This window comes from Dufourea novaeangliae, unplaced genomic scaffold (assembly GCF_001272555.1).
Source record: "Dufourea novaeangliae isolate 0120121106 unplaced genomic scaffold, ASM127255v1 scaffold56, whole genome shotgun sequence".
NCBI classification, from domain to species: domain Eukaryota; kingdom Metazoa; phylum Arthropoda; class Insecta; order Hymenoptera; family Halictidae; genus Dufourea; species Dufourea novaeangliae.
Window position 1 is genome coordinate 170490 of NW_015373942.1, and position 15621 is coordinate 186110.

Below are 15621 nucleotides of genomic sequence, written 5' to 3' on the forward strand. Positions count from 1 at the left end.
AAAAATAAACGTCGTTAAGTGTGTGTATGTGTGCGTGTGTTTGTAATTACATGTGCAGCGACTGGTCGCTCAATCTTCGCTAACTTGCTAATATTTTCCTTGACGAATTAGAAATTCCAGCTACATGTGATTACTTCACCGCGGCGCCGTTTGATTGAAAAACAAAAACGTAAAACTTACGAAGAATAAAATTATACAGGAACTACCTCTGTGGAATTTCTGAAAACGATACTACACCGTTGCCCATTGGGGGAAGACTAAAAGCCCGTCCGATATCCGGCGACGTCTTTTGCATGCGAATACTCCACGTGGTTCATCCGACGACACGCATTGCGCAGATCCAACGTTCCACGATCCCCACCTTTATGTGAATCACACTTTTTACCAAAGCCTCGCGATTCCAGGTACGAATCTAACGCCATCCGGTTAACGTACCTCGATCACCGTAAACACTTCCGATTTCTCTCAAAAAACCGAACAATTAGAATCTAACGGGGCAATACATCAGAATAAAGTAAAATTCTCCAAAACCTTCGCAGAGATTCTGTTGATTTGTGATTCTGTACATTCAAATCATTATATAGTACCCGAGCAACGGTAGCGTTCTCCAAAAATAAATACATTAAATTCCCAACAATGTCGTTATGAGATTAAACTGCAAATCCTTTATAAATTTCAACAATAATTCGGCAAGACAAATGTATATCAGCGATTTTTGTACAGGTGCCTGCAATTTCTCCGTCCTAAATTTAACAATTTTAAAAATATTAAAAATCCTTCGATTGCTATACTAAAAATTGGTGCATTCGGTTAGCCGTCGGACGCAATTGCCATCAAGTATCTTCTCGTAAGAATCTCGAAAGTCGCGAGCGGTCGAAATCGCGTTGGACATTTATAGAAAAGACGAGGGGTTGGCGGATAGATTTTCAGGACTGGCGCGATGATATTTGTCTTGTTTACGAGGAGGACTTATGCGCGTGTGCGGACCAGTGAAGTTCGCCGCTCGATCAATAGGCCTCTACTGAAATCACATATAAACGCACTCACGCGCGCACACCCACGCAACCGGCCACTCTACGGGCACACGCACACAACGGGTAACAACGCAAAAAGTTCGCGAGCTTTTCTTTCGACTTCGAGAACGGGGGATGATGATCGAACACCCACCCCCACCCCACCCCCCGTCCCCCCACACACGGAACTCTTATAATTCTCCCTTCGCGTATACGCTTATCGATTCCAGAAATTCCGACTGCTATCCTCGATGTTCAAAACCAATAACCATTCCTGAACAATCTCATCGTCAATTACTTTTTTTCCACTCCTCCCCGTCGATTTCTTTCAATCTCCAGTCAGTCGTAGCATCGATGGGATGAAAAGTTCGAAAACGTACGACGGTGTGGTTGATCCAGAAATTTTGCATAGTACCATCAAATCGCCTCGATTCCATGCATTCAATATTAATTACAACGCTATACCCGCCTAAAACGCATAATTTATCGCGGCCATCGTTTCCACCAGACGTAAAACGGAGCCAGCTGCCGAGTATATGTATACGCGTTAGCGGCATATGTTGGTCGCGGCATCGTTATTTCGGCGAGTCCCATGGCGTTGTTTACCAAACGACAACCACGGTACGCCCACGCAATCACAGCCGCGAAACGATTCATAGGAGCGGAGAAAAGGCATATGCAATGTACGCGCGCATCCCACGATAATACCTCTTCCATCCCTTCGAGTCGAATCGCTCGAATGGTTATTTTTCCCTCCCCACCACGTGGCCCTTTCATGCTTTCCACTCTCTAACAACATGTTTTTCTCGACACCCTTTCGTGAACGACGTCAAATTCCCCATTCGGCGTTCCCCCCTTTCCCGTCCATTCGCTGTCATTCATCCAATTTTCGACAGAAACGGTGCAAAAGCTGTTCCACAATGCATACACACACGCGCGCGCGTTCGTCCGCCCCCCGATCGGCCATACGGGCGTATTTACGCGTATTTTTGGAAAATCCGACGAATGTTGCGCAGAAATGCGGGTTTTGCATCATACGGTCTCCCTCTCTCTACCCCCTCCTCCCTCCCACCCGCCTGTTCTCCTGTTTTTCAACCCCCGCGTAATCCAATTTCTGTAGATTGACACATAGACGTTCGAATTTCAAATAATCACTTCCTAATCCTCTTCAATTCAAATGTTCAGTATACAAGGATAGAATAACATGCTATTATCGTCGGATTAAATTAAATGGTCGACAGGAAATTTTACGTCAAAGGCCACTTGGAAAATAATGTGACCGAGAAGTGTCGATAACGCAACGAATCGATTACAGATAAAGTATAAAATTCGAGAAATCCTTATCGACTCCAACAATCAGATACAAAGACGGAAATTTTTTCTAGAACAATAACGTACTTAATTAATATTCCATATCGTTAACTATTTAACAGTAGGGCAACAAGCATTTTCTGTATCATCCGACGAATCGCGCGAAAATCGATCACGTCATTTCGGAAATCATCTGTTCGAGGATGGTGGGTCACGCTGCTGCTTCGTTAAGCGTGGTGGGGGGGATATTTGTGTGGTGGCTCTATGAAGGTGGTAGGGACGAAAACGATGTGACAGGCCTTTCATAGGGCACCATGGCTGCACCTAACAGTAACCTGGGAGAGTTCAGAGAGGCGTAAGCCCGTCGGGGACCCATAGATTAGCACCTTTTCAAGATCTTTAAATTTCGTCTGAAGTCTCGCCGGCAGCTGCGTGTCGTCCCGGCCCTTAACGTTCTCAAGGATCCACCTTCTTCGTCCCCTTTTCTTTCGTCTCTCCTCGCCGAACCACCCCTCGAACCGATACTCCCGATAAATTTCATCGATCGCGAGACCCCCCTTCGTACCGAAATATACCTTCCTTCTATCCCGTCGTCCCGTCAGTGTGTGTTCCATCGAAATCGTAAAGTTTATATCGCGTGCCTCGTTCGTTCGAGGGCTCGTTTGACCACCGCTATCCACGAAGGTGAAAGCATCTCTCCTCGGTTTACCCTACCCTCCTCGATGCCACGTGCCGATGACGCCTATACAGCGTTCCCGACATCGACGACGTCTTGAAAAACGGACCGTACGCGAAGGACGAGATCGTTCCTGTGCCAGTGTGTGCTGTCTGCGACAAGAAAGTGGTGTTTGCGCGCGATTCGCTCGATAAAAATGCCCGATAAAGTTCCACGTGACGTTCAATGGAATTGTGTTGGTTTGGAGCCGCTTTATTTACATTTAACGATCATCATCGGAGTGCCTTGAGACGAGGATATTCGACGGATGATCTCGACACTGAAGGCAGTGGATCGTTTTTTATGGGATTAAACTGTCCACCGGTAAGAGAAAATGTGAAAAAATGATATTTCCTACGGGCCCGTGTTAGAGGTTGTTGTATCCCCGAGTGATATAAATGTTACTTCTGTTTCGCTTCGAGTAAAAATATATACGTCTTTGTTACGATTCTGTCATTTCCTTTTGATTCCTTTTCGGGTCGACTTTAGCTTCGACTGTTCTCCGTGTGTAACGTGTACTACCATTACCCCGAAATTGGCACAGTTCGATGACCCGAGGATTATTCCGTGACGAAGGCGCACGGGTCTGTCAACTTCAATTAGTAATTACGGAGCTTCCGAAATGCATATTCCTACTATCCTCGGGAGCTCAGCCCCCAAAGCATGGGCGTATATATGACTCATATATAGTACGTTCCCCAAACGCCTCCCTTTTCTGACCATGTCCATTCGCGTATAGGGTGTCTCAACGAGCCGTACCAACACATCGACTCATCGTATGTAAGCTATTTCTCTTTCGCTAGTTCGACGATTCTATTTCCAGCCGTGTCTGTCCGTTACGGGGAAATATCTACATATATCGAAACCGATTCGCGGAAGACTGCTGCAAATACCGGATGAAATTACAGAATCCATCGATCGATTTCCAGTATCCGGCGTTTTCATTAACAAATAACAGTTCAGTCCCATTATTTCCCACTACAAGATTGCCGGTACTAACTGGGTTGGGGATGGATATCTTGTTCGACAGGGTGACGAGACATAAGAAACGGCGTGGGTAAGAAGATCGGGGTCTGTCACGTAGCAGCCGCGATGTCCTCAACGATGGCGCACGGGGCGACGATATCGGAGCAGACGGAATTAGACAGCGACGGTTCGAGTTGCGGTGAACGAGGGGACACCAGGAAACGTCTTCGCGTCGACGTGGACTTGACCGGGCCGAAAAAGCGACGGAAACAAACTACCCCCGTACGGTTCTCCTCCACGTTGATGACCGGTGTGCACGAGGAATCGAACGAGGACGAGGATGAGGTCGAGGACAGCGAAGGTAAGCTGTCGACGCTGTCACCCATACCGAGTCTGTCGTCGATACGCGACGAGTACCTGAATAACGAGTTCCGTTGTCAGTATTGTAGTCAGTTTTTCGACAGCAAGGACACGCTAAACGTGCATCTCGATAACGATCACGGTCCCGCCACTCAGCTAGCGTGTCAGAGTCAGACTAACGCCACGAATACCGCGATCAAGGTGGAACCGTCAATGCAACTAGACCAATCCGAGAATCCCGTTAATCTGCTTACCGTAAAGAACTTCGCGACAAGCTGGCTAAGCGGTGGTCAACACATGCAATCCCACACGCAGATCCAGACGCAGAACGAGGATCTATGGCCCGGCCCCGTGAATCAGATACCCTCTATACCAAATCATTTGCAAGCGTTGTCCGGTTTCCCAGGCGCGTTAACGCCCTATCTACCCTTGCCCGCGTTCCCGTTAACCGATTCTAGTCAGATGGTCCGACCGTCGATGGGACCGACCCCAGTCAGGATCTTCAATCCGGACGCGTACTGCGATCTCTGCAACAAAGAGTTCTGCAACAAGTATTTCCTGAAGACGCACAAGGCGAACAAGCACGGGATCTACGTCGACTCGCCTGGCCCTAGCGCGGCGGACAATAACATACCCGGGACACTTTATCCGGGGAGCTTTCCTAACAACGTGGTCAAGCTGGAACCGCCCGCAACACCGCCTACGTTGACCGCAGTCTGCGATCTCTGCCATAAACGCTTCAAAAACGAGGACTCGGTGCGCAAACACAAGCAAAAGATGCACACGGAACTGTCGGATCAATCGCAGGAGCCGCAAATGAATTTCTCGCAGAACGATGATGACAGAGAGACGCCGAGAAACAGCCCGGGCGGTATTGAAATGTTATTCAAACAGGAGTACGGGGTGGAACAAGAGGACGCAACGTACGTGCCAGCGCCCAGAAACCTATCGCCCCAATCTAGTCAGCAGGCAAGGGACGCTGGATTTAACGCCGATCGGCTGCGTCGTCTAGGGGTCATAAATCCGGAAGCCTTCTGCGAGATATGCTGTAAGGAGTACTGTAACAAGTACTTCCTGCGCACGCACAAGATGAAGCGACACGGTATCGTCCTACAGGACAACGAGAAATCGCCCAGTGCCCAAGGATCAGCGGCCACTTGGCACCAAGTGCAAACCAGCCCGTTAAATTTGATCGTGGCGGAGAACGCCGGTAGCTCGGAATCGAACGAACGATCCGGGGACGATTACGAGTGCAAGCCGTGTGGCATACGATTCCAAACGATCGGTATATATCAGGCGCATTGTCGGAAGATGCACGAAACCGAGGAAGAACAGTCCCCGAAACAAGGAAGCGACCTGGATGGTACGGATCAACGGAACGATTCGATCTCCGAGGATCTTCAGAAGTTGCAGACGATGCTTTTGCAATTGAATGGATTGAAGTCTGGCAACGGTCTATCGTGCGGCGCGTGCGGTAAAGAATGTGAGAGCAAAGCCGTATTAGATATTCATATGGTGACGGAGCACGGTACCATCGGCGAGGACACGACCACCTCGCCTCAAAATAAGTCACCGTTAACCGCGACGTCCGCGTTTTGCACCCTCTGCGGCAAAGAGTACCCGAGCCAAGACGCTCTCCGAAGACACATCACCGAGGATCATCAGCCAGCGATTTCGAGTTCCGTTCCTCACACTCCCACCACCACCGCAACCGTGACCAATTCAACACCGACGAGCCAAACTTCAACAGAGAAGAAAGTAATGTCCATGACGCCCACCTCGAGCTACTGCGAGATATGCAACAAAGAGCTGTGCAACAAGTACTTCATGAAGACCCATATGCAGAGAATGCACGGTATCGAGATCGAGAACGGAGCCCAGATCGGTGGTGTTATTTGTAACATCTGCAACAAGGAACTATGCAGCAAATACTTCTTGCGCGTTCACAAGCATAATACTCATGGCATCGTGGATGAGAATACACCCAGCTCGACCAAACAGGAGACACACGATTCGGCGAACACCGACGATGCTCTAAAGCCGGAACAGCTAGGCGATCTAAATCATCGATACTTCACTCATTTCACCGAGGTCTGTCCCATTTGTAACAGACGTTTCCGTAGTATAAAGTGGCTGAAGGCTCATCTGATGGGAGATCACGGGAAGGTCGGCATCGATAAATGGCGCGAGTTGGAACAACAATACCAAACGACCTCCAGATCGGGTAACCGAGCACTGAACACCACGAAGAACGTTCAGAGTTTGAATTTGAAGATACCAAACGGATACGAGATCCCGCAACAAATGAAGCCAGCCGATTACGCGGGTCTGGGCAATCAAGTGCTGTCGAATCTCCTAGGATCATCATCGGAAGATCAACAGCTAAAAAGCTACCGTTGTTCGTATTGCAACTTCACGACGACGGTGCTGCCGTTTCTCTTTCTTCACGAAAGATCGCACGTGAACACCCAAGAGAGCATAGAGGGCGAGAAATCGCTTCAGTGCCCGATCTGTTCCCAGGGCTTTCATCAGCCGGAGATGTTGCATCAACATCTACTCACCGCTCATCAGTTTCCCGCGTTACTCTCGCACTTTCAGCCACCGGTTCTCAATAATTTAGGTTTGGACATGGAGAAACTGAACGAGGTGAAAGAGAAGTTCGATCAGGAGCCGAAGGAGGACCGAGTGGAAAACAGTCCGCAAGTCACTGCCAATCAAACGATTCCCGAATCGATCAGGAACCAACGACCAGGCGACACCGCGGTTCAGGTGACCCTCCAGGGTGTGTACAAGTGCACGCAATACGATTACGCGACGACCAATTTGAATAGAATCAACAAATGCGTACGAAAGGATCAGCTCAGCCGAACGCTGAAGGACGTCGCGGAGAAACATAAGATGCCCGCCAGCTACGCCTTACCCCAAGACATGAACTCGAACCCCGATAAAACGATCATGCAGCCGTTTTTAATGAAGGAACAGGACATTATGGAAGCTGGCGAGGAATCCAGCTCGGTCAAACGATTCGCGCCGGCCGTGGTTTATTTACCGGTGAAATCGCGAATTAGCAACGCGCTGACTGCCTCCTTCACCCTAAGCCCTGCTTGAGGCCGATTCACCGTCGCGATCGTCGCCGCGTTCGCCGTAACTCTCGTTTCTGCGTTTGCGATTTGAGCACGTGTCATTGGTTCCTATTTAACGCGTAAGGGAGAATAGTTAGCGAAAGTTTATATCTTTCATATATTATTATATCGTGATTCTTTCCTGAACTACGATTCATTCAATAATTCGGTGTAGTCGGTGTACCGATCCGAGGAAAATCCGATTCACCATTTGATCGCGCGAGAGGATATCGAGAAAAGAAAACGGAGAAATAGGTTTTTTGATATTTATTTGTGAACGATAACGACAGAGAAACTTTTCCAGCGCAGTGAATAGACATCTGGAGGAAGGTATGCTTTTTTTGAGAAAACCTTATTATATTCGTGCGTTCGTCTGTCTTGCTAACTTGGTGACCTTTGTTTTTGTACGACGATATATGACTATTTAACGCATAGTATTTATAGATGGCCAATAGAGAGAATACCTTGATTAAGTCCCGTTTCTCGCCGGAACGTGTAGACAACAAAAGAGGGAAAAGAAAGGTTCCGCGTTTGAAAGCCACGTTGTTAATACTGTTCTAGTTCGGGAACGTTATATTGTAAATAGTTAATGATATAACACGAACGGGTGATCGAGAAAGTTCCTATTTTAAACGCGACGGACCTCCAAAGTGCACGCGACCGTATCTAAGTAATTTGTCGGGCAACAACTTCCTTGGTTCATTTGTACTTAGCCTCGTAATACCAGTTTGCTTTTGCTCAAGTCCAGGAATTACGAGTAACATGGAACAGAAGGGATATGGATTGAATAGAAAAAATTAGAGTACGCGATCGATTGTCCTATTCGCGATCGTGCTAGTCAATATGCAATATATAAACAAAGAGTCGATAGAGGAAAAAAGATTTAGTGAAGGTATTTATATCTGCGTAAAGTACGGTAACAAAGAGTACACAGAGTGATGAAAAACAATTAAAACCCGCTACGATAAAAACGAACAAAAGAGGAGCGTAATTACTATCGCGAAACGAACAAGATTAAAACTACGATTACAATATTTAGATATCAATGCGCAGAGAGAGCCAATCAACTCAGGGTCGAACACAGTATAACTCGCAACAAAAGTACAATCGTATACACAGCCAATGGATCGCATAGAATTAAACAAATAGTTTAAATATTATCGATATATAGATATTTCGCGTGACCTCAAGTATCAAATAAACACGCCCCTGACATCTTTTCAAAGGGAGAAATCGTGACGACGTCCGCTCCCGAGAGTACGCTTTAACTGTACGATATCCGACTTTTTACTCTATTCATGGTTTAAGCCATGGCCCTCTGATTAACCTTATCTAACAGTAAGATTTACATATTCTAGTCGTTTATACAATGAAACGTGAAGTTCCTTTTGCAAGAAACTGTTTCTACCGCGTGCCTTGCAGCTGACGAAACTGAGAATCAAAAATCAAATTTAACCCTTTTAAATCAAACGAAAGAAACACAAGTGTATATCTCATTGATATATACAGCATGTTAAAAAAAAATTGTCTAAGAGTTTACATGCTTCTAGTACTCACCGAGCAGAATAAAAAATGTCTAACCAACATAGGTCCTAAAATTAATCCTTTCGATCAAAAAAACAGAATTTTATTTTCACATTTGTTACAAATGTTCGATATGTCTTCTTTCCATTTCAATTAAAAACTCACATCTGTAATTTTAGACCAAAAGGATCGATATTAGAACCTAGGTTGATTCAACATTTTTGCTCCTCTTGTTGAATATTATAAGACCCTAAAGTCTTAGACCTCTTTTTTCGAGCACCCTGTATATTATACATATTATTGATTACTCTATATCTTGCTCGGTATTCAATTTTCATTTTTCGGTTAACGGTCAGCGAACATTCGATCGAGGCGTTCTAAAAGAACAGCTGTTTTTGAGTGACCAGCCGATAGCCGGGCATGTGCAGCCGTCCCAAAACTTAACTGGCCTCCCAAAAATACGGTTCCTTGCAACCGGCGAGGGGGGGGGGAGTGATTCGTCCCTTCGATGAACAAACACACACGTTACATTTCCGCCCTCGGCGCAACGCCCACGCGATGTTGACCTTGGATTATGAAATAAAACGCGGCTCGTTTTGACAACTTCCTCTTGTCCGTTCAACGACCCAACGATGCTTGTGTCGCGTGTTCACTTCTTTCGCTTAACAGCCCGAAAATTTTGATTTTTCACCCCCTGGAAAATCTCTATCCGAGGAATGTCGATCGCGACAAAAACAGCCATTACAGATTAAAATCGTCACGGGGACGGATCCAGATGGATTTTTCAACATTTCGGTGAATGCTCGCTAAGGCCCCGTTCCGCTCGATCACGATTTATGGTATATATATGCATACAGATATATGTATACATCGAAACCGAGAAAGAGCGACCACGAGTCCATGGGGCGACCTTTGTCTCAGCGGCCATAAAAATTTCCACGAGACAGCTGGAAATTTGGGAGCCCCGCGTCATTAAACAGGCCACGCTCGGGGTTTTCCGGGGCGAAAATTCGTCTGAATTAGTATGCGCGCACGCGTACATTAACATATATTTTCGACGGTAGGGGGACCGGAGGAATCGGCCATTACGAGTCCATTGAAAGAGAACACGCGTGGAGAGGGATGAAGGGGGAGGGCAGGCAGGGAAATAAGGAGAAGAGAGCACGGTCAGAGAAAAATCTACCGACACAGACAGAGAGAGGGAGAAAAATTTGGATAGGGGAAATGGAATTTTTAGCGGCATTGTGCAGGCGATATGGGCATAGGCAAACGGTCCTACATCTGGTCCCCTTGCGGAAAGGTCAGAGAGGAAAAGGTCGCGACCTTGGCCGGGATTTTTCCGAAAAAGTCCAACAGAAACGACCAAGGGGCCGAGAGGGGAGGGGAAGAGGGGGCGGAGTGCACAGGGATCCTGGCCTGCCACTCTCTCTCTGTCCCCCCCTTTTGTCCATTTTTCTCACCCCACGAACGGAACGCACGGGTGACATGCAAAACGCGTGCGTCCATGTAAATCGGCACCCTCTTAATTGCATCCCATGGAAATACGCGTATTGTGCACTTAATGGCCCGTGCGCGGCAACGAGGGTCGTAGATTTTAATTATTGTAACGACTCGCAGTCGATAATAAATCGGGCAACGAGGAGCACACACACACAGAAACCCGGGGGCGTCATGGTTTCCGCGTGCCGGCTGCGATTCAGTGTCACCAGATCTGATCCATTTTCCTGTTTATCCGATCGAATCTCACGGACGAATCATCCTAGACGAATCTATGTTTTTTTTTTGTTTTCGCTTTGTATTAGTCGAATTCCACTGGCATGGGAAAACGTGACAAATGTAAACCCGGGTTCAAGAATGTAACTGCGAAAGAACAAAGCGTCCCGAAATTTAGTATTGCCTTGACTAACGTAATTGAGCGCAAAATCAAATTTTACCCCTTTAAATTAAAAGAAAGAAATACAAAGTATATTGATCATTGATATATATGTATATATATATATATATATATATATGTATATTATTATATATATATATTATTGAAAGGATATACATATATATATATACATTTATTTATAAATAAATACGTCACGGATCGAGCGCGTTTCTCATACGATCGACTAAGATTATATGTATAGGTGATCTGTATTATATTATTAATATTACGAGCGTACATGTTTTCCAGAGGCGTGTCGTTTCGTGCGACGTGTTCCGCGCGTCTGAGAGAAATTAATTTAAGCGTATCTAGTCATTTTCGAGACGATTTACAATTCCGAACGCTGATCTAGTCACTCAACATAGTCGGAGAGAACATATATACATTTATATATATACATAGCCGTCTATACACGCATTACGACCACTAACCTCGAATGATTTATTGATACAAGATCGATCGTATATTTTTATATAAGACTGCGACATAAGGATATTTCCTTTCTTCTTCTTCTTATTTTGTTTTTACCGTTACCTTCCGGTTGTACATTATTTTGTATATTTCTTTTTCTTTACTTTAATTTACCGATGACTCACGCAACGTGTGATCGGGAAATGTACGAATAAAGTGACATTTTTATTTCTTTGATTTCATTTTACCGTTTGATTTTCGTTTCCTTCATCGTTTCACCGGGGCGTCCGCCGACCCGTTTTACGTTTCCTATTAAATTTCAACCCCCCGTTTACCGCTGCACGATATCAACTTGTATAATTCAATTTACTCGACTGCCTGTCCCGTCGGATCGACCAATTTCACTGTTTCCGTGTTTTAAAGAGCGCCGCTCCAAGGAACGGTTTCCCAATACGGGGCGACACGGGGGTGCGCGATCATTGAATTAAATTGCGACAAATTGCTCGCGTGTCCCACGCTTATGTCGCTTCATCGAACAATAGGTACACAAGTCAAACACCGCCGTATTCGGTTTCCTTGACGAAACTTTTTTTCATCGCTCCAGAGACACGTTTCGATAAATGAAAAAATTGTCGAGAGAGAAACGAAGGGACGGAGAATATAACGAGAAAGAAACAGGGGGGTGGAGCGACGTGGACGCAGGAAGGGAGGGCTTTCTGTTTCACGACGATATCCCGTGAGTGTGGCGAGGGATAATATTTTATGGGCAAACGAAAGGAAAACCGGGGTTGGTCAATTTTCAGCGAGAGGGAGCACACGCGTTCACGAAGACGTGGAAACGCTTGCGCTATATCGGAGTTTTCCTTTCGGTTGATGGCCCCGAGTCAACGGTTTGAAAAGGGAACGCGGAAGGCGAACAGTTCCTATCTCTCTCGTACCAACACACACAGAGACGCAAATACACACTGTATGTAATTCCCTTCCTATAGACAAAACAATCAGCTCGGATATTTACGGTACGATACCAGACATGCGTAATTATCGTCCGTTTTAATATTCCCTGTCATAGTTGTCCATAAACTTTAGTTTACTCATCTGCATGTCATTAGACGGGACTACGCCGATTTCCCGCGGAGATCGCTTGTTATGTACACACACGCACACACGCTTTGTTTTGCACACCTCGTGTAAATATATGCATATATCTGTGTATATATATATAGTATATATATGGACACTTTAAAATTGGCCAAATGAAAATTAATTGAAGTGAACGCTGCGTCCAAGCGCACCGGCTCGACCGGCCAAGCCCTGTGGTACTAGGTTAGCCGGTACGGCACGGCCGGTCGAATCGATCGGCTTCGACGCAGTGTTAAGTATAATCAATTGTCATATGGCCAATTTTAATGTGTCCATATTTTTGAAGATATGTCCTTAAAGAGGACAAATAGGGCTATATCTTCACTTTTTTTCAAAGTTTTAAATATTTCCTTAGTGCAAAAACAGGGCATTTGTTTAAAACAATATTTCATACTCTTATGTCTCTACTATAAGTACACGCAAAGCTCATTTCGATCAGTTTGTTAGTTCAATAGTTAATATATTGAAAAAAGGATGACCCTAAACTTCAAACAGCTGTAAGATCAACAATTTTTAAAATTTTCAAAAATCCTTCGAGATACGTTTATATAGCGCTAAAGACTACAACATATCCAAACTTGAACGAAATCCGAAATGGTGCTCCAAAAACTGTCCGATTTCGCGTGGAATGACCCTATATATGTATATGTATATATGTATATCCTTTGTGCGTTCAGACTTTTCTCGTGACGCATCGCGATGCGTTGAATATGCGTCTGTGGGAGAGTGTAACGGACAGAAACGTGTATTACCAACAGATAAACACCACCATACATACAAAATCAAATCGGTGACTGTTACCAATCGGGTCAATCCCGAACAAAAAAAAGCTGACCTATCGCCGTATCCAGGTTTCCCAGTTTATGCGTTTTCATCGCAAGGAAGAATGAAAAGGGATAAAAGGAGTGTAAAAACTAAAAGGCACGTGTCGCGTGAAAGGGGTTGCGCGTAAATCGTCTCACCCTTCCGCTCGGCCAAACCCATTCACAATGCTCGATGTTAATTCCTCGCGTTTTTTTTTCTTCTTTCCTCGGATTGACCCTAGTTTCACGATTTTGACGCGTTTTACAAACTTTTTTTGCTCTCTTTCTTTCTCTCTCCCTCTCTCTTGATCCTTATTCCCTTAGTTGGCGATTTTCTTGAAACGGGAATCCATCTGTCGCCGTGGTCGTTCGTCGACAGGTCGGTGGAAAGGAGACAGGGGGAGGCGGGGCGGTAACAACAGACGAGAGTCTAGGAGCGCGTGGCTAAGCCAAGGGAGAAGGGGGAACAGAAGAACGAGGTGGGACGAAGGGACGGGGAAATCTTATAAAAGATTTCCAAAATATTGTGTAAATCGGCTGGGGTGCGTGCCAGCTGAAAATTTGGGGTGAAATCCGTCGAAACGGTAAGAGCGTGTGCCCGTGGCGCGCACCCGGCACGCTTCACGCGCTCCGGCCACGGGTGCTAAACAAATAAAGGGTTGCGCGCCGTTTTCCGCGATTCTCACCCCAGTTTCGAAAGTTCGAGGTACGGCCGGAACAATGACGGTATTTTCACCCCGTTCGGGCCAAGTTTTTCCCGAATCGCGGATTTCTCGGTGTGATTGTTGTCGACCCCTTTTTCGAAATTGTTCGACTAGAAAGAAAGAAAGAAAAAAAGGGAAAAATGGAAGAATGTGTATACACGCGTGCGTTTGTCGCGCACAGAAGAACGAGGGTGAGACGGTTGAAAGGATTCGAAACATTTATATTTGTCGACGAACGTTTTCGCTCGTGGTTACCCAATACCCGATACCCTGTTCGACCGGTATATTGTAGAATCCACCGGTATGGTGATATTTCATTTCTCCGAGACACGGTTTCCAGAAAAGTTCGATATATCGATTCCACTCGAAAGTTTCGATGAACAGTTTCATCGATGGAATTGATCGTAAATAAAATAACGTTCCGTAATCGTAGGAGTATTTAATCTGCTAAAACGTTCCAAGTAAAAGCCCGATGACGACAATAGGTATGGAATCGTGAGAATTATATCGCTCCGATGGAACCGGTATCTCGTAATGATCGTTATCTCCGGCGATCGACTGCGTCGTTTATAAGATGGAACAATAGTATTTCACGAAATTCGCTGCGTAGCGAAATATTTCGTTCGACCCTCGCCTCGCCACGTGGATTCTTTTTGATCGTCAAAGACGTCGGACGGGGCGGGGGGGGGGGGGGGGGGGGTGAAATGGTAGTGGTCCGGTGGTGGCGAAATTATTACAGGGGGGGATGAAATTTCCAAGTTGTACGACCGATGGGGGAAAGAAGGCGAACGTGGAAACGAGGAGGAGAGAAAAGGGGGCTAGAGTATACCATGGACGGAGGGGTTGAAACAGGGGGAAGGATGGAGAGACTTTGATAATTGCAATTCACTTCCTTGTCGGCGTGTAAGCAACGGCGCGCAGTTGTGGTGGTTGATGAGTAGGAAAAACCCGTGGGGTTGAACCGAGTAAAAAGGAGAGGGGATGCGTTAGGTTCGATACCTTTCTTAAATTTACTACGAACTTCAAGGTCGGACCGCCGCCGTCGCCATCGGTTTCGTAAATAAATGACGGGGAAAAAAAAGCAACGATCCCCGATTATTCCCTCCTCGTTTCGGGGGTGGTAAAGGAAACGAGTAGACGGAGGCACAATGTTACCGGCTGTGTATTCGAAAGCATTCTAACGTCTCCTACCACCCCACCACGCCCTTAAAATTTCACCATTGTTTCCGACGAAATGAGACCGTCTTTTGAATAACTCGAGCGGTATTGAGTTCGTCACGGGAGATCGGCAACTAGGGACTTACACTACCTGTACTTACTACCTACTGTAAGAAGGTCCTGCCTTCTTTATTGTATCCTTGCGATTTCCGTTTATCTCATTTTTATTTTTCCGCATCAAAGAAAGGAGACTTTCTGCCGTTATTTATGATTCTATTCAGGTAACCTGACGGTAAAATTCGCCGATCCCTAATTAATATCTAAAGGTCGAACGATAATGAAAAATTGCTGGTTGTTTTGTCTGTAGGAAGGGAATTACATTTCCCCTCTAGTTATGTATATATGATATATATGTGTATAGACATATAGATATATATATATATATATATATATATATATAT

General features: G+C 45.7%; 1 protein-coding gene across 1 annotated transcript; it reads left to right on the plus strand.

The window, feature by feature from the left end:
• The first annotated feature begins 4143 nt into the window (after nt 1-4143).
• LOC107185902 lies at nt 4144-7473 on the plus strand. Its single transcript, XM_015573676.1, has one exon. It carries the CDS (start codon nt 4144-4146, stop codon nt 7471-7473), a length of 3330 nt encoding a protein of 1109 aa, XP_015429162.1.
• Nucleotides 7474-15621: the final 8148 nt, after the last annotated feature.

Coding starts and splice junctions, on each gene's coding strand:
- LOC107185902 (XM_015573676.1), top strand. CDS start 4,144: ATGGCGCACGGGGCGACGATATCGGAGCAGACGGAATTAGACAGCGAC.